This window comes from Ctenopharyngodon idella, chromosome 21 (assembly GCF_019924925.1).
Source record: "Ctenopharyngodon idella isolate HZGC_01 chromosome 21, HZGC01, whole genome shotgun sequence".
Lineage (NCBI taxonomy): Eukaryota > Metazoa > Chordata > Actinopteri > Cypriniformes > Xenocyprididae > Ctenopharyngodon > Ctenopharyngodon idella.
The window spans coordinates 7628116-7655368 of NC_067240.1; the positions used below are offsets into that span (position 1 = coordinate 7628116).

The 27253-nt window shown below is 38.0% G+C and overlaps 2 protein-coding genes across 2 annotated transcripts; one reads left to right on the forward strand and one right to left on the reverse strand.

Moving 5' to 3' along the window:
- The first annotated feature begins 260 nt into the window (after positions 1–260).
- Positions 261–3097, forward strand: glrx (glutaredoxin (thioltransferase)). The gene is made up of 3 exons (XM_051877553.1): positions 261–582; positions 925–1040; positions 2692–3097. Exons 1-2 carry the CDS (start codon positions 379–381, stop codon positions 1036–1038), a joined length of 318 nt encoding a protein of 105 aa, XP_051733513.1. The 5' UTR covers positions 261–378; the 3' UTR covers positions 1039–1040; positions 2692–3097.
- On the reverse strand, positions 2707–26584 carry LOC127503578 (rho-related BTB domain-containing protein 3-like). The gene is made up of 12 exons (XM_051877554.1): positions 25664–26584; positions 24271–24511; positions 23867–24059; positions 20197–20354; positions 16953–17061; positions 14600–14986; positions 11258–11367; positions 8369–8471; positions 7841–8014; positions 7214–7380; positions 3417–3513; positions 2707–2825 (listed from the first exon to the last, which is right to left on the reverse strand). Coding segments are annotated over exons 1-12 (1860 nt in total). The 5' UTR covers positions 25666–26584.
- Positions 26585–27253: the final 669 nt, after the last annotated feature.

Sequence of the window (27253 nt, forward strand, 5' to 3'; positions counted from 1 at the left end):
GTGAAGGGGGCGTATCGGTTCATATACCCAAATTATATATTCGTTCACAGTCCACTCCACACTCGAATCCTGTTGGTTCATGCCTTCGTCAGTCTTTGAAGTCAGGGGAGCGGTCATATGGTCTAAAAGGAGACATCCGTGAACAAAAGTGAAAGAATACGATCGCTACACATAACTCCACCCAGAGCCGTTGAAAATATTTAACGGCTCTGACTCCACCCATTAGGTCCACAGAGGTGGAGCTGGACGTCATATGGCTCTGCGGTTGCGGTAAGCACCACTTCAAGGAAAGCGATTCACAAATCCCGGAAAGAATAGTTTCTTTTTCAACGAGGCTGACTCTAGTGGTGAACAGCTGTACTTTTTACGTCACGAACAATGGCAGAATTTGTTAAAGCTCAAATTAAGGGTGATAAAGTAGTTGTGTTTTTGAAGCCGTCTTGTCCTTACTGCGTACTGGCGAAGGATGTTTTGTCGAAGTATAGATTCAAAGATGGACAGCTGAACTTGGTCGATATCAGCGGACGCAGTGACACGGGCAGTATACAAGACTATCTGCAACAGATCACAGGCGCGCGCACCGTGAGTACTTTTTACATTTGAGCATTTGTGTTATATTATTAGACCGTCAGTCATTATGTAACAACCTACATTACATCTAAGTGTAATAAAAAGTGTAATGTGCGACTCTACATATGAACTTAAAATAACCCTTTTTTTTAAAAAAAACGGAACGTTTAGACGAGTCACCAAAGCGCATGACCAGCAGACGTGGCCATGATCATTGCAGACATTAATGAATTAATAAATATAAAGTAATTATTACAACTTAAAAAAATGCTTTATGAGTATCTACATGTTTATATTGTCATTTAAATTACGTTTATTTACACCTAGGCTTTTTTCTCCATGTAAAATGTGCAGGTTCCTCGAGTCTTCATAGGGGAAAAGTGTATTGGAGGAGGAAGTGATGTCGAAAGTCTTGACCGTTCTGGAGCTCTGGAAGGCATGTTGCAGGCAATCGGATCTCTGCAGTGAGGGTATACTTCACAGTTCTTCTATTGTAAACAATATACAACATAATTATACCAGTGCTTCTCAACTGGTTTTGCTTTAGGGCCAAGATTTGACATTGGACGTGGCCATTGTGCCAAAATTGTGTATTGTACACAAAAATATCCTTAAAATGTTTTCAAGAACTGCCTTTTCCCTCACCAGCCAGTAATTATGTTTCACTAAACACATCATGGTCAGCACAAAACATATTTGTCCATGCAGTCTGGCTCCAGTGTTATGAGATTATGGTTATTAGTATTTTGAAAAAACCTGTCTGGCTCATAGTGTCTTTTAGCCTTCATCTACAGTAGCATTGTTTTTCTGATCTATATAAAATACATTTAATGACACATTATTACATTATTAATGTCATTTATATAGATCAGTGGTCACCACCCACCCGTTGAGAACAGCTGGTTAAGATTTAAAGGGATAGTTCAGCCAAAAATGAAAATTATCCCATCTTTTTTCAGACGAACACAATTGAAGGTATATTTTAAAAATATCCTGGCTCTTCCAAGCCTTATTATGGTAGTGAATGGGGGGTGAGATTTTGAAGCTCAAAAAAATGCATCCATCCATCATAAAAATAATTCATACGGCTGCTGGAAGCTAGTTATTTTAGTTTATAAAGTTTTAAATATGGATATTTTTCTTACAAAACCCATCGCTTCACTTCAGAAGGCCTTAATTAACCCCCTGGAGCAGTATGGATTATTTTTATGATTGATGGATGCATTTTTTGGGGCTTCAAAATCTCGCCCCCCATTCACTACCATTATAAAGCTTGGAAGAGCCAGGATATTTTTGAATATATCTTCGATTGTGTTTGTCTGAGAGAAGATAGTCATATACACCTAGGATAGCTTGAGGGTGAGTAAATCATGGGATAATTTTCATTTTTTGGCTGAACTATCCATTTAAGTCACAGACTCTGAGAACAAACACGCATCCTTCTAAAATGTCTTTATTCAGCATAAGATGAGGGTCAACAGAACTGGATTAGACTAAAGACAGCCAGAATCTACGTCGACCACACCAACTGCACTAACAGGCGATCCACATGCTGGATGCGTACTTTGTACGTTATTAGTTGAAATAAAAATCTCAGATGTAAATGTTACAAAAATAGTTGCATCAAATTCAAATCAATCTCATGGGGGGAGGGGAAAATAAATATTTGAAGTTTATTCAAGTCATATTGCTGGAGTAACCACTGAATTCATAAAGAAAGAAATCTCACCATGACAAAACATGGCTGACCATGAGAGTGAAATATCAATCTCTGTAATATAGAGAGTATAAGGTTGACCCTACCCTGTTTAATACTTTGGGGTTTAATCCATCGCAGAGGAAGTTTATTGCACCAATCAGGTGTAATCGTTCGTACAGAAGATACAGTATCCACATAGAAGAGATCTATATGACAATGTCGCATAGGATCCGCTCAAATCCAGTGAGAATTCACAGCTGTCCGCTTTATATCACAGGGTCACTGGTCAAAGTTCATGTGTAAATACAGTACATCAGAATCCACCTTTAACCCAGAGGTCAAACAAAGGTCTCTTTCATCCTGTATGTAAATACATCTCCAATTTGCATCCTCTGTTTTTCGCCCTCCCTTCCGGTCCGTAGGGCGTCAAGAAGGGGTCACATGATGCTACAGCGAGACTTGCGGATCTGCCGCCTGCGTTGCTGGTACTCACTGAGCTCCTGTAGGTAGCCTCTTGATGGCCAGCGCAGCCGCTCCACCTGCTCACGCTCCTCATCTGTCAAAAAAGCATCATCGGGACTTAGAAAGTACTGCAACAACATCTCCTGCAACCCACTTATTCAACGCATTTAAACGGAGCATTATATCCGTCCACCATATATCTCGCACTTCAACTGAAATTTAGGCTGAAAATAATGTAATTGTCTCTATAATGTCTATATGTGTTTCTTGTTAAGTGTAAAAAAAGATAATGCATGAAGAAATTATAAGGCTGCTTAAAAAACCTAAAGGGAGCTCGATGAAAAATAAAATGTTCCTGTCACTGTTTGCTTGTTGTATTCATTGACTCACAAATCTATACACAATTCATATTTGCCAAGTGTGTGTGCAAGGGCAGGATGTACTAATTGGGTGTTAAAATGATTCATTCGTTTCAAAAGTGACCTTACATTTGCTCTCAGTGTTTCATAATAAAGCTTTTGACAGAAGCCGGTAGTGATTTGCATGGGCTTGTCTGAAGCACCAGCTGTTCGGAGTGCTCACAGGGTGCTGGTAACTGGTTTTTGTAACAGTCAGAGATAATTGTGTGGGCATGTATTCTAATGTGCTTGAACATCCTTTCCAGGTGGTCAAGCGGGTGGCTCACCTGATAGCTCCAAGAAGTCAGGCTTGTGGCTGAAGATCAGGTAGTTATTGGCAATGAAATGGAGGAGCCAGACATATAGCTGGTCAGCGTTGTGACACTGTATGAGAGAGAGAGATCAGATAGAATGTTAACTAACAAACATGTTGGAAGTATGACAGAAGGTATTTTTGAAATGGCATACTACCATACAAATACTATTTTTAGCAAATTTGTAAGAAAATATTTTCTTCGGCAAAACCCAGTGACCAAATAAAAAAAAACAATGAACTAATATAGTTGATAAAATGTGTAATTTACGTTCTTAGCTAAAAATAACAAAAAGCTGAAATAAAATAGAAATATTAGGGGCCATTTACACGACACTGTTTTTAACTAAAATGGTTTTGGCCGTTCATTTACACAACAACAGCTTTTTCAAGGCCTGAAAATGCAAACTTTTGAAAACGGGTTTCAAAATGCAAGTTTTTGAAAGCGATACCGTTATCATTGCCGTGTAAACTACAAAAACACACATTTGTGAAAACGGTGATGTCATGTGCATGAGTATTACCAAAGTCCCTTTAAGACAAGTCATTTCACCCGGCGGCCATCTTTGAAACGGCTATTGGGCATGCAAGTGCAGCTCCTATCTCTTTAAATGGGGAAACATCAAATTCTCCAAAGCTTTTTGCCAAGCTTTCGATTAAATTTAATATTTGAAATCACCAATGAAATCTGACAACAACTGTCTCATACATTTTGTTTCTAGATGCTCAAATCATGACAAAAAAATGGTATTTTCGAGGCTGGATCAACCTAATGCACATGCGCTAAATGCGCGTCTCTTGTGTCTCATTTCGGAGGTGCACGTCTGACTGTTTCTATAGGAACCGGAGCTTCTAACGGCCGCTGCAGTGATGTGATGACTTTACCAATCGGCGATTGGCTCTTATTTAGAAGGCGGGACTTATTCCGCCATATTGCGCGTTTCACTTTCTCCCATTCATAATAATACGAGTGACGTGTCTTGTGTTATTCTATAGTCTTTGGTATTACGTTTTCAGTCTAGACCAATTTAGAGCAGACGTCACAGTTACGTCACTTGCAGCTGCGCACACATAGTGGTTGCAGAAAAATAGCGGTAGCAAGTGGAGGAAAATGTGAAAAATCCACAGAATAAGAGAAAAATGTTTTGTTGTGTCTTTGGATGTCAGAATCGGAATGCAAAAGATATAGACTTAATTTTTATAAAATACCGTCGTTTGAAGCTAAATGGAGACGTTTATGTTGCAAGTCACAGACTGGACTGATGAAACCTGCAATGATTAATCTACTATTAAAGCATGAATTTGATGTAAACAGTTAAGGCAGGAACACACCAAGCCGACGAACTAGTGGCGACGAAAACAGACTGCGGGGTTGGCTCACGTCGGCAGCGTCTGGGTCCAAAGTTGCCCTGACACACCAAACCGACGCTTGACACCCGACGGCCAAGTAGCACGTCCGTTCTGTGCCTGCGTAAGAAGAAATGCCCTTCTGTACCAGCAGGTGGCAGTAGCAGAACAGCCAATCAGAATGATCAGATGGCCCGACAGACTGACTGAGTTCCGACGCCGATTCAACGTGTTGAATCGGCCAAAAAAAAGCTGACGAGGACCAACTTCAGCCGACGGTGCGGAACACACTGAGATAACTTAGTTGACCGATGAACAAAAACTGCCCAGCGGCCAACCAATTGTGTTCCTTCCTTAAGTCTACATAATATTCACATATGCAGTTCATAGGGGAAATACATACATAGCAGTTACAGCATGAAATAATATTTAAACCTATAACATTTTACATAAATAACTTTTAAACATAGCCTTTAACATTTTTATTTCACAATCCTGACTTTTTTTCTTGCATTTGCATGTTTATATCTCTCCGTTCGGACTTTATAATTCGCAATTGTGAGTTTCTAACACAATTCTGAGGGGGGAAAAGTCAGAATTGTGGGATATAAACTTGCAATTCTGAGGAAAATAGACAGAATAACGAGTGAGATATAAACTCAGATTTGCGTGAAAAAAAGTCAGAATTGTGAGATATAAACTCGAAATGAACTTTTTCATTGTTTTACTCTGTGACTTCCATAGACTGCTACTGCAGAACTGTCATTTTCTGCAGCCAAGTAGGCTCCACCCACAAAAAAACGTCATCGGTGTTTGCGAACACATAATGGGTCTATAGGCGCGTAGTTTTTCTTTACAAAGTGACATCTCCAACTAGTGGCCTGGCATGAATAATACAGCGTTGTTAATCGTTTTCGCGGATCCGTGTGAACATGGATCGTTTTGACAACGTTGTTGTCTGTAAGCGAAAAAGCGTTTTTAGTATATCATTGTTGTGTAAACGTATACCCTTAGATGAAAAACTTAAAATTGGAAATGTTGCCTTGGGGGCTAATTGAAATAAGTTTTAAGTTGAAGCACGAAAATTAAATTGAAATAAAAACAAATTAAAAGTAAAAAAAAACTGAAAAAAGTGCAAAAAACTATAAAAGCACAAAACAAAATTACTAAAATTAAAATGAAAACTGAAAATATATAAATAAAAGCTAATTCAAAATATATATATATAAAAAAATACTATAATAGTATATAAATAATACTTTTAATAATAATTTTTTTTAAAAACTGGTAGAATATAACTGAAACACACTGCCCATATTGTATCCCATGTTGCATTGTCCTTACTTGGCTCAATGAATTGGACTGCCAAGGTTACAGCATTTTTACACAAAAATTGGATAAAAATGTAAAATATGCAACCATATTTATTTACAAGACGGTTCAAAAATGTATTGAATAAAGTACTAGCATACTACTTACTGAATACTGTTCAGTAAACAGGCATTATGCACTGATACATGTTTCAAACAGTAATATGCTTCATTGTACTGTATGACTTCACTACATACATTTGTCACATGACTTCATATTGTTGCATATATGAATTAGCAAGTGGCATCCAGTTAGCATCGCTGAAATTACAAATAATATTAGGTCTGAAAATTTACAGGTGTGAGTTCAGTTATAATATGTGGCTGTCACTACCGTAAATTAACTGTGAACGTAACGTATTAAAGGGTTAGTTCACCCAAAAATGAAAATTCTGTCATTTATTACTCACCCTCATGTCGTTTCAAACCCGTAAGATCTTCGTTCATCTCCGGAACACAAATTAAGATATTTTTTTATGAAACCCAAGTTTTTTTTTTATCCTCCATAGAAAGCAACGTAATTACCGTCATTCAAGGTCCAGAAAAGTAGTAAAGACATTGTTGATTTAGTCAATATGACTACAGTGGTTCAACCTTAATGTTATGAAGCAACAAGAATAATTTTTGTGTGTAAAAACAAAACAAAAATAACGACTTTATTCAACAATTCAAATGGCGGTAATTATGTTGCTTTCTATGTGGGATAAAAAAAAAACCTTTGATTTCAACAGAAATATCTTAATTTGTGTTCCAAAGATCAACAAAGGTCTTACGGGTGTGGAACGACATGAGGGTGAGTAATTAATGACAGAATTTTCATTTTTGGGTGAACTAACCCTTTAAGGACTTTAAGGACTCAAATACAGCACTGACAACCGCATTCTGCTTCTATGGCCTTTATAACATGCTTCCTTAAAAACAATAATGTTCATTTATCTTCCGTATATAGTTGTACTTTTATAGTGTTGTTATCAGTCCAAAGCACTCAAAGCAAATGAAACCTTCAAAAGGTAATCAAACACACCTCTGTTGACATAGAGATGCAAAGACTCACCTTTGCTCTCCTCAGTAAGCGAATCACGCTGATGCCCGTAGACGCTAGCTCTCGACTGGGCATGTTCTGAAGGTACGCGCACACGCATACCTCACACAGGTGCTGCAGCCGTTTCACTTGGTACATCTCTGCGCAGACGAGCACGGCCATGGCCTGCAACACACTGGCTGAACACACAGACACACACCACCGTCAATCACCTCTTGATTCTCCCTCCACCACCCATCCATCAACCTCGGCTCATATTCGCCCACTGTCAATCAAGCTGTCTTTATTTGCATATTTTTCTCAACAGTGTTTTTTAATGTCCTTGATATAAAGAGCAGAGCATCCATCACACTCTGATTGACAGAATGAGTGAAGCAATCTGACATACTAAACCTTCATTGTTATATGAATCACTACATGTCATTGTGATTGAAACACCTGGATTATGCCACACTATACAGTGAATATACACTTCATAACATTAAATATATTATTACTTAAAGCGGTCTTTGATTATGATTATGAATTTTTTAACTTTTTTAGTGTGTAATGTTGCTGTAATGGAAGGGCATGAGGGTAAGTAAATGATGACAATTTGCATTGTTATCCCTTTAAAATCCTTTAAAACCACATCCTTACCTGGACAGCAGGTGTCAGTGTAGAGGTACTCCAGAAAAGCTAGGAAGGTATCAGACGAGACTCCGTGGATTGGCACCACACGACTTCGTGCCTCTGCGTACTTTCCACTAAACATGGCAGCCATAACATCGCAGCGGGCCACAAGCACGGCTCTGTGCGCTGGCAGCACACTTCCTGAAACCAGACGCACAGATGACCTCTTGAACACATTTACACACATGGGGTCAAGCATTACAGAGGAGCTCTGACACTTACACAAGCCCTTCTCTTGTACTTACAGTACCACTTTAAACTCAGAATCAATGTGGCATTGTGTGTGTGTTTCAGGGTTGTTAAATAAAACTAAAATGATTAAAAATCATTATAAATGTTGCCTTAGCAACTAACTAAAATAAATGAATAAAAAGTTGAAGTACTAAAAAATAAAAGCTAATTCAAAATATTAAAAGCTACTATTATAGTGTATAAATAGCACTAAAATGACTGTTTACATGTCCATGAACATGCAGGGTTAGCATTGAATCTTGCCTTGCACCATGAAGATGACATCAGAGTACAGAGGAGAATTGAAGAGGCCTCCCAATGTCAAAGGACCTTGTTGAGAGCGGGGTGTGGGTGTGTCCCTGGGGGCCTGCAACCAGAACGAATCGACACTGCAGTGCACAATTTGAGGCGATGAATACCGTTAGTACCTTGAATATTTATAATTCAATAAACCAGGTCAGCCAGGAAAAATTAACAGTGGATTCACTACAGTAACACCAACTGCAGGTATGATATAATGAAAGAATGGTTGGGAGGGAGCATGAAGAATCATCTTCACACATGAATTGGCACCTGACCTTCGTGGAGTCCAGACTTTAAATTAATTGAAAGTCTTTGGGATGTGCTGGAGGAGACTTTACAGAGTGCTCACCTCTTGCATTTTCAATAGCCTACAAGATCTTGACCAAAAATTGATGCACCTCTTGATGGACATAACATCGATTCACAACATTTATTTCCACAATGCAAGAGTCAAGCACTCTGTAAAGTTCACTCCAGCACATCCCAAAGATTTTCAAAAATATGATTCTTCATGCTCCCTCCCAACCATTCTTTCACAGTTTGAGCCTGATTAATCTTGACATTGTCATCCTGGAAAACGGCCATGGTGTGTCTCCCAACATGGTTGTTTAAGAAATGAAAAGCTACACACTCCATCAATTAGGGTTAGAAGAACTGTTGCCAAACATATAACATGCTAGAAACATAATAATCACTGCAATAATGATCCAGACGTAGATATACACATAAATATACACATATATATATATATATAGGTAACACTTTATTTTACAGTGTCCTTGTTACATATGTTACATGTACTTACCATAGTAATAACAGTAAATTATGCATAATTACGTGCTACTAACCCTCAACCAAACCCCTATCCTACCCTAACCCTATAGTAAGTACATGTTGTTAATTAATATTAATCTAAACTTAAATATATAATTATACTGTAACAATGACACCTTAAAATAAAGTGTAACCTATAGATAGATAGATAGATAGATAGATAGATAGATAGATATACACACAACATAACACAAATTAACAACAAACAATAGTTTACATAATAAGTATTATTATTAGAATCGTTATAATAATATACTTATTTTATAATTATTTTATATTACACATTAAATATAATAATAATTAGGACTGGGCATTAAGACCATATATATACCATTATATAATGATATAAAGTGCCTATTGATAGATTTTGCTATTTGCGTATACTGCAGTGTGTAAATGTATCTGCTGCGCAGTGCAGGACTGCTTAAAGTTTTTGACACATTTGAAAAGGTAGAAATTTAATGTTTTAAACAACTAAGGAAAAAGAGAAAATTACACACTGATCTTGACTGAATAACTTCAGCAGCTTTAAAAAGGAATAACTGTAAAATTTAATAAATTCATGTAATGAAAACTCTCCAGTGTATTGTATTTACAGTTGATTTGATCATATCAACCACCTATAATAATATAAATTATATTTTAATTATAATATAATTATTTATAATGTATTAACATAGATTAACAAATGCTAATTTTTCTCAGTAACACACTTATTATTGGTTGCAGAATAAATTCAAAGGTGAAAAATACCAATAATAGTAATAAAATCCCAGAATAGAGAATTTCTGGCATTGGTAGGAACTATTGGATTTTTCTTAGTGCTGCAACCACACCAAAAAAGTGTCTTAAGACTAGTCTTGTATCAGCCAGCGAAACAAAAACAGCCAGCCAAACAAACTCAGACTGCATCCGAAATAACATACTCCCCTTCTATATAGTAGGCGGAAAACAGTATGTGACAGTTTTTGGATAAAAATCCAAAATACTTGGATAAAAAGTACCCGGATGACCTACTTCTTCCGGCAAGATTGCATACAATAGAGTACCTCAGAGATGACGTGTTTTTGTAGGCCAACCCGGAAGTTAGCGGCGCACGGGTTCCCTCGATCGAAAGCCTATGCATTTTTCCCACAGACTTTTGGAAAATCGCAAAAAATAAGCTCTGTGTTTAACAAAGGGTTATGACACTTACACGTTTTGTCTATCAAGATAATCTTTACAAGTTAACACAATATTTATACATTTTGAAGCCTAAATAAAGTCGTCAGATATAAAAAGCTAACAGTAGGCTATAAACGGACTACAGCACACCATGGTCGCGGATCAACGTCACCACCACCAAGCTTCCTCAAACTTTATTTAAAAAACAACTTTATTTAAAAACATGCTCGCTGATTATGATCTGCGCTGTGTATGAATACTTATCCACTTTTTCATGAGAAATGCTGTCCAAATGTCCTGTTTGTCATGATGACGTCTAAAGTCGCCGCCAAAGGAAGTAGTCCCTTTTAGTAACCGCCGTTTTTAAGACACAATAAAAAAAATCACAAGCGGGTTATAACTGGTGTGTTTTATTTAGAGGCTTTGTTAACCACAGACCTTATTTCAGGCAATTTAGCAAAAAACCCATTCAAAAAACCCATTGACTTTAGGGCGATGGAACCGGAAGTCCTAAAATGCTAACTCGCTTCCGGGTTTTGCCTACAAAAACACGTCATCCCTGAGGTACTCAATAGACACTTTACTATCCCTTGATGCCACGTGAGAGGATTTGTGAATGGCAGTGAAGCGACGCAACTGACGCTGGTAGGTCACGTGATAATGACAACATGATGAATGTATTACGTCCGGATTACATTCATACTACACACACTCATACTATAGAACATACTTTTTTAGTGGTCGCAAAGTAAGTACTTATTCAAAATAATTACCTACTCAAGAGAGTATGCGATTTCGGATGCAGCCTCAGTTCTATAGATCCAATCAGCGTCCTGTCTGTCAGAGTGATACCTTTTCTCTCCCAACAAATGAGCGTATCCTGTCCATCAGCTGAGCCACGGCCAAAGGGTTTTTCAGTTTTTCAGCGATGGCTTCCTCGAGGTATTCCCATTCCCAGGCCCCTGCGAAGAATACACATCACCAACACGCACTGACCCATGAACGCATCCTGCATTAACTGGCTGTTCGGCTGACTGTGGAGTAAATCTCGTCCTTTTACACTGGCTGCTCAGATCTGCTGGAGTTTAACTAACAGTTCAACCTCTCAAGGTTGGTGGATTCAGTTACAACTTTAAAAACAAGGCTGTCAGAGACTTTTCTCAGCATTCTCTTCTCGATATACTATAATATGATATAAAAGGCTACAAATAAGGTGATGGTAGCCTACAGCCGTTTTCCATAAAAATCAAATTGTAAAAAAAAAAAACTTTTCCCACCTTGGTGACAGCTAAGACAATGAAACCAATATTTAACTTGTTATATTAACTGTTATTTCACAGTGAAAACCACGTAAAAATTTTCATCCATCACAGTTCAGCAGATATAATATTAACCTAGCCTTATTCGTAAATCTGTCTAGACAGACTGAGCGGGGTTTGATCTGAAAGAAACCACGAACAACGAGTTTCCGTGTATCATTTCCGTTAATGTAACGACTGCCCTTGGCTCACTGGATGAAAATGGCCTCTGCAAAATCACACTATATATCAGCGGGGTGAGATGGTCTCATCAGTATGGGCCTCACCTTCTCACCTTCTGTGCATGGCCTATTCTGATAAATGAGTCTATAATATCCATTCCTGTTTTCTGAACTGTTAAAGCCTCCTGATTGAGATGCATGTCCATCCTTCCAGCCTCCATTTTGCATCGGAGGTCCCATAGAACGAGATACGGGAGGTAATATTCCCGGCTTGTGAGGAATGCATATTGTGGCAGGCTAATACGAGCATAGAATCGTAATTGTGTATTTGGGTGAATGTCATGAAAACATCCAGAACACCCTTCAGAAACGTACAGAATACACTTCAGCCCAAAATCAAAAGAAAAATATTTTTCATGCCATATGAAGGTGATTATCCCTCATTAAAAAGTCTGAAACATAGCAAAAGTAACATTACGTGTTTAAAATAACATGAGATGGCCTATAATAGGCTGTTCCAGTTCACATGGAGTGCATCACCTTTTGGAGGCAGCCATGTTGAGATCACATGACCAGCTGAATACTACTTGCTTTATCTTGGTAACCTCCCGACACTTCAGCTCACAGAATAAATTAGACATGGCTGACTGTGAATAGCACATTTCTAACACAGCATAATAAACTGAAAACGTTTGCTTATGCATGCATGATGCTGTATTCACACCACTAGGTGTCAGTAATATTGTATGTGTTGTGTAGCCTATACCCTGCCGTACCCTGGGATCGGTAAGATTCTTACTGTTTTTAAAATAAGTCTCTTATGCTCACCAAGGCTGCATTTATTTGATAAAAAAAAAACAGTAATATTGTGAAATATTATTACAATTTCAAATAACTGTTTTCTATGTGAATATATTTTAAAATGTAATTGACAAAGCTGAAGCAAATCATTCTAATAATAATGTTGAAAACAGTTGTGTACAATTTATCAGGATTCTTTGATGAATAGAAAGTTCAAAAGAACAGTATATTTGAAATAGAAATACTTTTACAATTAAAGTCACAGTTACAATAACTTAGGACGTTAAAGGGGACCGATAACAAGATGTAATATAAGTGAAGTATCTGTGAAGTTTCAGCTCAAAATACCCCACAGATCATTTATTATAGCTTGTCAAATTCGCCCCTATTTGGGTGTGAGCATAAACACGCCGTTTTTGTGTGTGTCCCTTTAAATGCAAATGAGCTGCTGCTCCTGGCCCGCTTTCCAGAAGAGGGAGGAGCTTTAACAGCTCGTGCTTCAGTTGCTCAACAACAACAAAGCTGGAGAATCTCACGCAGCCAAAATGATGATTGTCAGTAACGGTGTTCAACCTTACATTGTTCAAACCGGAGTCGGACACTGATGGAGAGAAGTTACAACTTTTAGAATGCATCTGGACGTTTTTGAATGGTTAGTGGATAAATGTATGTAGTTGCTGTGGAATTGATTCAAACCCATCGACTAGCATGTGCCGTCATGTTAATCTTTTGTGCAAATCCAGTGTTGAATTGACCCTCGTTTGTAAAGAAGTCCGGCGTAAAATGACGGCATGGCAACAACACTCTACTACAACAACTCTTTCTCTTCTCTAAAGCAGCCCAACATGGCCTCATTCCCTTTGTTGCGTGTTCCCTGGGGCAGGGTTTATGTAAATTTTAGGGACATGTTTTTATGTTCATACAAATATTTACACATTAAGAAATTGCTGAAAAAAAAAAGTGAGAGGACTTTTTTTTTTTTTTTTGCTGAGTATATATAATAATGTACATCTTCTGGTTTCTCTCTTTCATTTTCCTCATCTGCATGTACAGTCACACACACACTTAAGCAGAAAAACAAGCGCACACACACAAACACAGAGATCTCTCTGTCCTCCCAAGCATGGTAATCAGTCCCACAGCTCCAGGGTCTTATAGAGCGGACTGCCGTCATACAGGCACGTGTAGAGAACCATAAATCAGACAGGCCTTAGACACAAACAAATAGCCTCCAAACTAAAGTCATTTTAATTTTGAAAGCATCCTATAAAAATCCTCCTTTTCAAACAAAAGAAAACACAATTGCAGAGCTCAAGAGATAAGGCAGAGAATTGGAGAGAAAATTTTAACCGTAACTCAATTGAGATGCCTAAACCAGCAGAACCGAGGAAGAATTTTCACACTGTTTCCTTCAATAATGCTAATCTCGCTTCATATTTACGGTTGTGACAGGATTGAACATGGAAAAAGAAACATCGCCAGCACACCAGCAATAAAAGAAGCTCTACCCAGAGGACATTAGCTCTTTCATATCTCAGGAGAATTAGGTTCTCTAAAATGAAATGAAATGAAAAGAAATAAAATAAATGATTATTAGTCTTTTTTAATAGCTCAGGAAAATTAGGTACTCAGTAAATAAAAAAAATATTCACATTCACATTGATTACTAGTGTATTTTTAAAAAAAAAAAAAAAAAAAAATCAGGATCCTTGAGCAAAGGTCTCCATTTGCTCTTCATTTACTCTCATTTTAGTCTAACAGAAACAGCTGAGTTATTAAAGAGATCTCATCTGTGATCTCATCTTATGTAAATGAAAAGCTATAAACATCAATATATTGCAGCCTTTATCCAACAGTATTTGCCTTGAACAACATCAGCCGTAATATCGCAAGCAGTGCACGTTCTCTCTCACCTCTGTAAAGAAACATTAACGTCTCCCACAGGCATAAACACAGCAGAGGGTCCTTCACAACCAGCCGTGAGAGGTGTCCAGGAGGATGCCCGTCGGCTCTGGCTAGATCTTCTACACCTCCATCCCAGGTGGACAAAAGCGAGTGGGGGCCATCTCTTTCCCTACAGGTGCAGCGCGAGACGGGCCTTTCCCAGGCTTGCCGTCCCACCAACAGCTGTCTGAAGTATGGGCTGACGGCACACAGAACGGACGCATGTGCCCAGCCCAGCTCCTTCCCAGAGTCCCCCGCGTAGAACGCAACGTCTGCGAACTGAACGCCGCGTTCGAGAAGCCACTGCAGGTCCTGAGAGAAGCTGGACTCCTCCACTCTCACCGGGGGAAGACGCGCTGGAAGACATGGAGATGTTATAGAACAGCTTTAATGCTCAGATGTGGCTCTTTCATTGCTCATTCATATTCATTCATATATCAACTTCAGATCTCAGATGTTTCTGCTTAAAAACCTTCAAATAGACACAAATGAGACTAGGAGAGAGGAGAAATGAGTTCAAAGTGAAATCTCTGACTTTTGATTGCAGATGTAGGTGTCTTGGCTGTATTTTTTGATCAAACATACAGTAAAACAGCTATATTGTGAGTCAGTCAGATGTTCTTTATGTGTCAGTAAATCAAACCAGTGACTAAACGGTCAACTTCACATTGTTTCTCTTAGTAGGATGAAAATAATCTGTTATTTAAACTGTGCTTAAATTATATATAGAAAGCAATCAAAGAACGCTCCCTTTGCAATCGCTGGAGCTGTCAATCAAACAGCGGAGTTTATCAGTGACTGAGTTCTGGACTCGCGCCAAAACTCCTATTAAAATCAACAAAACTCTTATTTACATCATGTTTGCACTGTTATGATGAAAGCATTCGTGAGAGTGCAAGAATCGAGTTGCAACGACGAGATCGCTGCATTCATGCGCTCAACAACATGCCTGTAATCGGCTACAATGTTCATCACTGCAACCTTTCACAACACAATCTAAATATAATGCTATAGATCTAAATATATTACTATAATCAACACTTTTCATGATTAGTTAACCTTGAGAGCTGTAATAGTAAAAACGTACTAAAAGTTTTCGAGAGATTTCCACATGTAATACTTAGCTATTTCATATGCAAAGATGTTAGCCAATCACAGCAGTGGGCGTTTACACTGAAGTCTCACAGCAGACACGCCCCTTAAAACAGAGCGTTCAAATAAGAGCGCTAAAATCAGGGTAGGAAAAATACCTTTTATTTCTAAATTATGACCATTTTTGATGTAAAAATCATTCTAACATTATAAGTGCACCCCATGAAACATTATAAAACAATACAACAATGCAGTTCATGACCCCTTTAAAGTCCCTAATATTGCTCACAACTGTTCCATTGAATTTAAATGCTGTCTAGAGAAGCAACCAAACTGCTCTAATTTGTGGTTATTGTTTCCTGTAGAGAACTTCTGGAAGTACAAAAGGATGTGAGCGAGAGGAAGATAAAAGGAAGAGGTGAGAAAGAGGGAGAAACAAGGTGAGCTAAGCAGAGGAGGATGATGGGTAAGGAATTTTTTAGTATGATGGAAATAAGGTGGAGAAAGAGAATGATGAGACAAGCAAAGCAGACAAGACAGGATGAGTAAGGGATACTGTAATAAGACGGGAGCAAAAGGAAAAGTGACGTGAAAGCAAATCCAAAATGAGGGAAGAGCACATTAACACCAGATGTTAAAAAGAAATAGAACAAGTACAACAAACAGATGTTGTTTATTCATCATGTCTGTATTATAGGCACATTTTTGATATATTACTGCTGTACTTTTATGCACTCGTCCATAACCATTCATTTGAGGCCACACCAATGGTTTCCCAGCATTCAATACCCTTCATATTTTATGGGCTGTGCTCTATAAAAAGAGCCTAAGTGGTGCTGGAGCCACACCAGCAAACTACAGAAAGCTTTGGCTTCTCTTTCTAAGTGTCACTGCTGGTAGCAATGCTCATCTTGTGCAGAATGCTACTAGCCTTCATCAGACAATCCTTTTATCTAAATGTCAGACAAGTCAATTGACTCAGTTACTGATGAATATTGCCATTTTGTGCATATTGTGCTGCCCGACTGCTGTGCAGAGATTAAGATAAAATGCCCAGCAAATTGCAAGTCGTTATTAGTGAGATTAGCCAAAATTATACAGGTTTGAAGGGAAACAGAAAAATCTAAAGATGCCTAAATATCCTTTAGTAAAATGGGAGGTCGATTTCAAATACAAACACTAGACACAAAATGTACATAATAATGAGGAAAAATCTCAGCAGCCACTAACCTGGCTGGTCCAAATGAGGGGGGCGGGGCTCGTTAAGCCTGTGACCCCGCCGTTTGTCTGGCCGTTCTTTGGCTTTCTGCTTCAGACACTGAATCATGAAGTATTCCAGCTGTATGAAGATTCAAAAGAGAGCATGTAAATAACATTTAAATGTACCACAATCACACCAAGACCAAATATGGTGGGATATTTGTGGTTATTTAGATTAAGTGCACTGTCAGAAAAAAATTAGGGGTACAACAACTTGTCGCTGAGGCAATACCCTTAAAAGGACAACTTTGTACCTTAACTACCCCCCAGAAAGGTGCATAGGCCTATTAGTACCCAAATTTTGACAGTTTTTTGTTAGATGCTATGGGAATTGAGTGTGAATAGTGGTAGATACAGTTTGCCCCAAGTTTAAATAGCAACAAACAGCATTTTGTTTAGACTATGTGCAAATAGTGACTGATTAGCGATAAATGTTAAATAGGAGTGATATGTGCAATATGAGTAAATTGTCTGAACAGTGGTTCACGGAGTTCGCAATGTAAATAGACACTGTTGACATTTTAAATTCACAGAACATCAATAAAACAATCTGGATTTCATACATGTTCAATACAGCATCTGTGACGCACTCCTAATTACCACAGAAAATAATTTTCGGCTGGCAATATATAAAAAATGAACAAAAATTTACAGTTTTGCACTTACAGAGGAAGTCTATGGGGCAAGATTGGCAGATTAATGAAAGTAATCCACCTTGGTTGAGTTCCAAAACGTATAAACAGCCTTGTAAAACAAACTCGTGACTATGATGACATCAGTTACTGCTTTATTTATTTAGAAATTATTTTATCTTGTATTTTACATTGCATTAGTCAAAAAGTAAAGCGTTCCCAATAATTAAATTACTGTCAGATGTGTTACTGTCTGATAAAAGGTGTTTATGTAAAGATCCAGAGAAAACAATTTTTATTATGTCAAGATCACAAGAAAATTAAGACCACACAAAAAATAAATATTAAGTCATGAACATGAGAAAATAACTCATCAGAATATTAAGGTAAAAAAATAGAATATATTAATGGATGGTTTCTTAGAGCTTCATTCAAATTCTGCAAATTTGTGCGCATCTTAATTGGTATTATTAAATTGCAGGAATGCATGATACATCTGCACTACACCAGTTATCTGTTGAATTTTTTTTTTATTTAATATTTTGCCACCTTGGAATTATAAGGTTCCATCTGCATTCTGAGCGGTTTTGAGATAATGAGCTTCAACATTTTTGCATTCTGCGACAACATAAATATGTTATGCGCCCTCTAGTGGCCTAAAAGAACAAACTATATAAACTGAAACAAATGGCTCCTACACATTCCATTTGACTCTGTAGATAGAACCTTTTTGTTTTCTAAATAAAAGGTCTCAAAATGCACATATAATGTAAATCAGTTGTCACAGAATAAGAATATGTGAATCATATGTAAATAACGATTATGTGATTATAATAATATGTGAATAACGATTATTTATTGACCAATATTGGATATTTTGAGGTTTACATCATCATCTAGCACTAACATAAAGCGATAATGATATTATTACTAATATTTAACCCTTTAAAGGCACATTATGTAAGTTTCGCCGCTAAGTTTCACCGCTAAGTTTCAGGCACACTGAACGCACTCTAATACAGGGACACGAAAGTGGTGCATCTGTGTACAGGGAGTGTAAAGCACTGGACAAGGTCTGTTCCACATCAGAACTTAGTGATTCAGGCAATTAGGGCTCATATATTTGTTTCCTGTTCATTCCATTTTTATTCTTATGTATTTGTTTCCTTTTCATGTAAAGCACTTTGAATTACCATTGTGTATGAAATGTGCTATATAAATAAACTTGCCTTGCCTTGCCTTACGGGTGTGGAAGGACATGTGAGTGAGTAATTAATGACAGAATTTTCATTTTTGGGTGAACTAACCTTTTAAAGGTGCTGTATGTGATTTCTCAAATTCGTTGTTGAACACTGTTGATATTTGAAATCAACCCAAACAAACCAACCCCTCTCTTCATTGCTTCGCCTCCAAAACTCACACTCCAATACTAACCACCCTGCTCCGAGTCGGTCTTAAACCACAGCCCGATCGCTGCTGGCATGTGAGGCAAATGTACTACCAACGACGCTAAACACTTCATTCTCTAGCGGGCGTCAGTGTGCAGTAGTTTAACTGCAAAACTCTCACACACGCAATGCGAGTAGATGTGAGTGGATAGCTGTCGCTTCACGAAAAATAAAACGCAGATGATGAACAAACGACAAGGAAGCACAAAAATACAAACAAGTGTTTGTTGTTAGTCGCCAACAGCACAGCAGCTCCAGACCATCAAAACCCAGTGTACTCACATGAGAAGGAATCAAAGTAGCCTCCATGTCTGTTTTCAGGCCTTCCCGCTTAGCTCTTTCCAGCGCTGGAAAGCTTTTCTAATATAAACGCGGGTCCTAAAGCGCTTGCCCAATCATAAACCTTCATTCCAGTGATATTCTTTTGAGCTGTTTTGTATTGTGTCCCATCTCTCGTTCTGCAGTTATTTTCAAATCTCCCTCTTGCTCATTCTCTCTCCTCGATCGTCATACGCCCCCTAATGCTGATTGGTTAGACGTTTGTTGTTGGTATCGGCCCGACTAACTTCCAAACAGTGAAAAAATGTATACCCCACCTTTAAGGATAATGCAAGTACACAAGTCAACAAAATATATAACATTATTCTAGTGGTTTTTGGATATTTTAATCCAAAAATCTTACATATTATGTCTTTAAGCATTCTTTCTTTAATGCCTTGCCCCATAGACTTTAATTGTAAAAGCATTTCTGTAAACATGTTTTGCTTGTGTTTACAAGCATAAGAATGAGAAAATGATTGCCTCCTTATTGCATGTGATACAGTAGATACTGTTGAGAAACCTTAAACGCTCTCAAAATATAAATTCTAATTAGCCATTTAGCAGAAGCTTTTATCCAAAATGACTTACAGTCCACTTATTACAGTCCCTCTGGAGCAACCAGGGTTTAAGGTCTCAGTGGTGATGGATGGGTTTTATGTTTCACCCCAGACATGGAGTTTATAAATTACCCCTTACAAGGTTTGAACATCCAACCTGGTGGTTACCAGCCCGGAACCACTAAACCTCAAGTACAGTTCCTCTGCATGCTAATGACACTTCTTAACAATGATTAAGAGAGAAAGAGACACTTACCACACTGCCAAAGTAACGACCCACAAAAAAGTTGTTTAGAGAGGGCAGCTCTAGGTAAGTGGCCCCCAGGTCCCTGGACAGCTGGAGCCCCTCACTGTGGGGCACACAGCTGCTCCAGTCGGACGCACACAGAGGACATGTGCACGGCGGGCCTTCATCTGTGGATGATGACAGTGGGGAACACAACATAAAAGTGATATATGCATATGCAAACGAATTACTGATGCACAGTACAAATGACATTTGTAGAGCAAGGGGCCAAATAAAGCAGGCAAACATCTAGACCCGTACTGACAGAGAGAGAGAGCACATAACATTCAGAGCCATGTCAACAGGCAGGCATATGGAGCGACGGAATCAGAGTCTTTATTACGTAACAATGCATGCCAGCTCAAGTTTATACCAGCGTAAATTTAAACTCAGTATGTGTTTGTGCGGACGGGTGGAGAGAGTGGCAGTGACAGAATGAGAGAGCGGGATAGCTGGATAAAAACAAAGTGTGTGTGTGTGTGTGTGTTAGGAGGAGTTGGCCGGCTAGTAGGGTGAATGCCTCAGGGAAAAGAAGAGCCAATAACATGATAGAAAGGAAAGACAGCTAAATGGAGAGAGAGAGATAGATGGAGTGAGAATGGAAGAGTGGAAGAAAAAGACGTGAACAGGGCACGGGCAGGAAGAGGTATGAATCACTGTAGCCAATAAAAGAAAAACCCCGGAGAAATGGAAAAACATGTACTGTGTGAGTATGTGTGAGCCTTTTAGGCCATGTTTACAGTCTCATTTTACCTCAGGTCTCTCCACGGCCGAACAACAGGAAATACAGCACGATCATCATGGCATGAATTCATTAGCATAAATATTACTTTTGCTCACATTTAGAGTATTAGAAATAAACAAACCACTAAGTGTAAGTTCTAAAGGTATAGTTCACCCAAAAATGAAAATTCTCTCATTATTTACTCAACTCATGTTGTCCAAAACTGTATGACTTTATGTGGAACTCAAAAGAAGATATTTTGAAAGTCTGAACAACATTGGGCCCAACTGACTTTCATCGTGTTTTTTAAATATCTTCTTTTGTGTTCCTTAAGGTATGTTTACATGCACTAATTTTTCATTTTCAGAATGAATGTTCTGTTATGAACCCTAAATGTTGCAATCCGTTTCACCTATTCCTTTATCACATATTCCGCACATGGCATTACATGTATTCAGAACAAAATTTCAGTGCATGCGTAGTCGCTACCTTCAGAATTACGATAATGTCACCAGCGCTGCTGTGAGCATTTTTGCTTGAAGACATGTCAAAAAGAAAAAGAAGAGGTTTTTAGCAAATATGAAGTAAATATACAGTCTCTCTGACCAGTTCATAAGACATGAGATGAATAAACATACGAAATTCATCTTATGTAAAATGTATATAAACATAGGCTACGCATCACGAGACTGCACAGTGTGCAATGTAGCCTATTTTTGAATTTGATTAAGAAAATAGTCAAATTGAAATGTGTTTACATGCTTAAAGCTGCAGTCCGTAATGTTTGCCTCTTTGTCGCCATCTCTGTTTGAAACCTGCAATTGCAGTTGTTTGCGGAATTATCATCTTTACGTGGGTTGTGCCTCAGCACGACTTCTCAGCGCAGATGAATCTAATGTTTGCTGTCAGTCACCGCATTCGTGTGGATACTTTACTTCAGAATCACAGATTGTAGTCTTGAAGTATGACCAAAGTAAGAATTTTTACTGGAAAATGTCATCTGAACAAGTAAGTAACAAACCTGCCACTTTTGTTCCAACCAACTGAGGAAAAAAAAGCATCATGTCAAACCGAGCAAATAATTATTATTGTTATACTTTGTTCTCAAATTGTTAATGTTAACAACAGCATTGTGTGACTATGTGTATTTAGTGTGTGTTAGTGTTACCTGTAGATTTCAATTTCTGTACACAATCTAATAATTTGTCATACCATACATAAGTTTAATTATTGCAGCTGCTGTGAGAAAAGGCTATAAATGATCCGCTTCACATGCGATATAGCCTACTAGTTGGGACTCGTTCTTTATGTAAACAGATGTGACGTAATGACGCAAAGACGAACGGCGGCATGCTTGAATTTCCCGCGAAAACCCACCAGTATTACCCGAATTATAAAACATAATTACAAGCTTACTGTTGTGAACTGGGTAAGGTAAGAAAATAGTTTTGAACACTGGCTGGTTATGTACTTGCTCAAAAATTGATTTTGGATAATTTTTAAAGTTAAGGACAGCAGCTTTAATTTTTCCTGTTGATCGGATTATTTCAGATCTACACCACCCCTTTCAATCCGAAATTTCATTCATATCGAGCTTAATTGGATCAATTGAGGTGTTTACATGAAAGTCATCAATCTGATTATAAACAGAATATTTGTCATACAGGTTTAGAAGGACATGAGGTAGGCTAAATGATGACAGAATTTTCATTTCATTTCATTATCCCTTTAAACTTTGTGCATAATTTATTCTGCATCATTTGTAATACAGACATGCTTGTTGCTTTTCTAAGTGATTGAACGTATGATTCCCACCTGTACAAACCACCTACTGCATATCAACACCCTGTAGCATCAAACTCAGCTTTGCACAGGCAAGCAACACTCACATTATCATAAAATATAGTTATGACAAGCAAAACTTTACGGCAGTTTTGTCAGCTGAGCTCCCTTAACATTATTTTTTTCTGTAAATTACCAACACATTCACATGTTCGCAGTTCTCTAATGTTGGTTAATAATCACATGACATGCAGGTAAACCAAATATTTAAAATAAAAACAAATGAAATATTTCTGTCTTAGCAAGTGTTTTTATTTCAATTGTTTTAAATTTATATTTTTTATTATTTAATTAATTATTAGCTTTTCATCAACTTGCGAACCCCAGTTTGAGAAACCCTGCGCTACAGGAACTTTTTGCAAGTCTTAAACAAACCCATCGTATTCGTTTGTCCTCCATTATCCTTCAGGGATAAATGATGTAGCTGGATGGAATCACATCTTGATGAATTATACATCTCAAAGGTCATGCAGTGAGCAGAGAGCTGCCGCTTTCACAGCGAATGGAGCCAAATCTGTGGTCTAAGTGCTTTGAGTCTATAAATGTTTACCTATGAGCATATTCAACAAACGCTCACGGCGCAACCCTGCTCAGCACATCAAAAGAGCGCCAAATCTCTGCTCGATCAGACTTTCTCCTTTTCCTTGAAGTCAGAAGCTTCTCATATGCTGCGTTACTTTTGAAGATCAGTAATGGTTAACCAGTTCAACACCACAGTACCATAGTGTTCCTATACGTTTCATCCATTTTAATTAATTGAATGTTGCATTTTGTCATTTTAGGAATGTTTAAAAGTCAATTTAAGTGTCTAATACTTTGATTGACATGAAGTAATTAGGCTTAAATGCACACCATCATTATTACTTGACATTATTTCCTCTGCTTACAGTACTTAAGCTCACATTCCATAAGCAAAACCATATAAGCCAATTTTTAACTAGAGTTTAGTTAAATTGTTTCCATTAAGGCCATTATCTCCCACATCTGCACTGCAAAAGGCTTTTCTTTAAAACTTCATAATAGAGAAAAATACCTTAAACAAATGCAATGCAGAAACAGACAATCACGTCTCACCATTTAGTCTCGCCCCAATGGCTACCAGAATCACAGGAAGACCCCAGTGCCGAAGAAGAGGGCGAAGTCTTGGAGCATAGCCGTTTCTGACCTGCTGAAAGGCCAGTTTGTCGTTGACCGAGTACTTAATGACCACGATGTCGGCCTGCTCCAGAACGTTCCGCACGCTCGCCCAGTCACTGTCCAAGAGGTCCTGTGATTAAAACGAAGGATGAAATGACCTGGGATGCTAAGAGGGCATATCTCAGTAGCTCAGCATCTGTTCCACCAATCAGCTTATGGATATCATTAAATTCCTCTAAGTCTTCCAATCAGGCAGAAACAACTCCCTTGCAAGTGTCTGCAGAAACCCTAATCCTGCTTTTGAATTCCATCATCCCTCTCTCATTCACTCTGTTACTCACCCAGCTGGGACAATCTCGCACCATCACTCTGACATCCCCGAATACTCTAGACTGGTACTCCATAAACGCAGGATTCAGGGGATGCCTTGATGGTGTCATTGAGTTTGGATCCAATTCCCGAGCTCCGTGGCCCAGGTAACTCCACAACAAACCACCTTGGACCTGTCCCGGGCCGGCCGTCTCATCCCCAGCACCGACGCCCCCAGGACACTCACTACCCAGGGCGACTATGTGTATAGACCTGCAGCAGTTTAAATTACAATCCAACCATTTGTCTTTATATAAGCAGTCACAACCCACAGCTTTCACACAAAGTCATTCACTAACTCTCTCTACACTGTGAAAATGTTTGTAATTTTTACAGAAGAAACTCCAAAAATGCTACAGTAAAAACCTGTTAATTGGTTAACTGTAAGTTAACTGTGACCCTTGACCACAAAACCAGTCATAAGTCGCACGGGTATATTTGTAGCAATAGCCAACAATACATTGTATTGTTCAAAAACATCGATTTTTCTTATATGCCAAAAATCTATAAATATAGAAAAAATGTATTTTTGTGGCTAGATATGCATTGCTAAGGACTTGTATCTCAGCCAAATATTGTCCTATATCCTAACAAACCATACATCAATGGAAAACTTATTTATTCAGCTTTCAGATTATGTATAAATCTCAATTAAAAAAATTTACCCTTGTGACTGGTTTTGTGGTCCATGGTCACATATACGGTGAATAACTGGCTTAACATTGCATTAAATGTAATTTTAGCATAAAATACCTTCAAATGTATGGTTTTATATATATATAATATATATATATATATATATATATATACACACACACACACACACACACACACACACACACACATATAGTCTATAATATAGTCTATATTTTACTCATTTTACTGTTAAATACTGTTAAAGATTAAAAAAAGATGTAAAATAACAATTTAATGAGAATGTTTAGTATATAATACATCAGACAATACATTTTTATGGTAAAATATTACAAAGTTTTTTTTGTTTTGTTTTGTTTTTATGAGCATTTTTATTGCTAAAATATGTAGGTCCCGGGACAAAATGTAATAATATACAGTTAAGAGCCCAAAATGGCTTTTTATTATTATTGCATGTTATAGTGCATTAATATTTGCATGCACTATAGTAGGCACATACACGTTATTACAGTATACGTCTATTTATCTACCATTTTCTATATACATATATAATAATTGCTGTTATTAAGCTATTATTACTGCACACGCAACCTATGCATGCGTGCACAGTAACAGTGCATTGATATTTATGTCAGGGTACTGTAGCATACCTGTCATTTTGCGCTATTGGGGCTTCAGTCATGGCAAAGCAAGAGTCATATGCATACTTACATGATCACAACAGCCGTCCGCTGGAACAAGGCTCGTAGAGCACGTACTTCAGCGGCGGGCTTTCACATCAGTCTCCGGCTGTTTTCCGCAATGAAGGTCGGACACGGTACAATCCGTCAGCAGAATAAAAAAGCGAACGGTTCATTCATTAAACACGCGCTGTAAAAGTGAAAGAGTGTCAGGTGCGCAATGATCCGGCTGTAAACACACACATCCAGGCAGAAAAGATCCAGTGGATCCTGCGCTAGAAGAAACAAGTTCATACTCCACCGAAAACAGGGATCCGGCGCTTCCCGGGACGCATGGCACGATCTGAGCCCTGAAACCAGACGTCACTTGAGCATAACGTCAAAGCTCATGGGTCAATGAGATAAGAATCTAGAGGAAAACAAGAAAGAGCAGCGCGAGTGGGTGCCTCCTGACTCAGCAAACGATCGGACGGACGTGGACACTTGCTGTCCACACCGCACACATGGGCTGCGCACACAGGCTTTTCGTGTTAGTGCTGTGCCTCTGCTGTCTTGTCTGTTCAAACCAATGGCACTTTCAGTCATTAATACATGATATTAGAGAGTCTTTGACTGTTACTCCTAACAAATAAAAATGCAGTCTCACCGCAAGCTCAATCAAGTGCAAAACCAACTACATAGCCAGATTTTCACAAGCATATGACGCTCGCTGGTGCAAAACACATCGGTTTTGGGCCCCTGGGAGCCCCCCACAGTCCTTCAGTGCACTAGCCAAAGTCAAAAGAGCCCACCGCCATGCCTGAGCTGAGACATGGCAGGGGTCCGTAGGGGCATCCAGAGGCCCTTTGGGTGTGAGATAACAATATTTATGCTTCGCTTTCACAAGCAATACTAATTAGACATGCTGCATGCTGACACCACTGCATGACGTGACCCACACAACTGTACTACCTCTATATTATGGGCTTTCAAGGCACTGATCCTCTAATGAAAGGTTGCAGTGGTAATAATAGGCATTTATAAACAAATATACAAATAAACATTGATTAGACTCCATATCTGTGCATTACTTTGGCTGGAGGTTTATATATATATATATATATATACAGTATAAATATACTAAATATAAGAAAAGTCTTAATACAGTAATATTGTGAAATATTACAATTTAAAATAGCCTAACTATATTGTAAAATGTAATTTATTCCTATGATGGTAAAGCTGAATTTTCAGCATCATTACTCCAGTCTTCAGTGTCACATGATCCAGAGATCAGAAATCCAGAAATCATTCTAATATGCTGATTTGCTGCTCAAGAAATATTTCTTATATTATTAATGCTGAAAACAGTTGTGCAGCTTAATAATTTTGTCAGTTTTTAAATGTTTTTACTGTCACTTTTGATCAATTTAATGCATCCTTGTTTGATAAAAGCATTTTTTGTTCAAACAAAAAAAGATTGACCCCAAACTTGAACGGTAGTGCGTATATATATATATATATATACACACACACACGCACACACACAGTATATATATATATATATATATATATAAATATATACTGTAAAAAATATTTTCAACGATTTATCACATTTTTTCTTTCGTCAAATCAACTTCAC

Coding starts and splice junctions, on each gene's coding strand:
- glrx (XM_051877553.1), top strand. CDS start 379: ATGGCAGAATTTGTTAAAGCTCAAATTAAGGGTGATAAAGTAGTTGTG. Junction 583..924: donor AGATCACAGGCGCGCGCACC/GTGAGTACTTTT, acceptor TAAAATGTGCAG/GTTCCTCGAGTCTTCATAGG.
- LOC127503578 (XM_051877554.1), bottom strand. Junction 14,987..16,952: donor CCCTCATTTGGACCAGCCAG/GTTAGTGGCTGC, acceptor CATGTCTTCCAG/CGCGTCTTCCCCCGGTGAGA. Junction 8,472..11,257: donor CATTTGTTGGGAGAGAAAAG/GTATCACTCTGA, acceptor TTCTGGTTGCAG/GCCCCCAGGGACACACCCAC.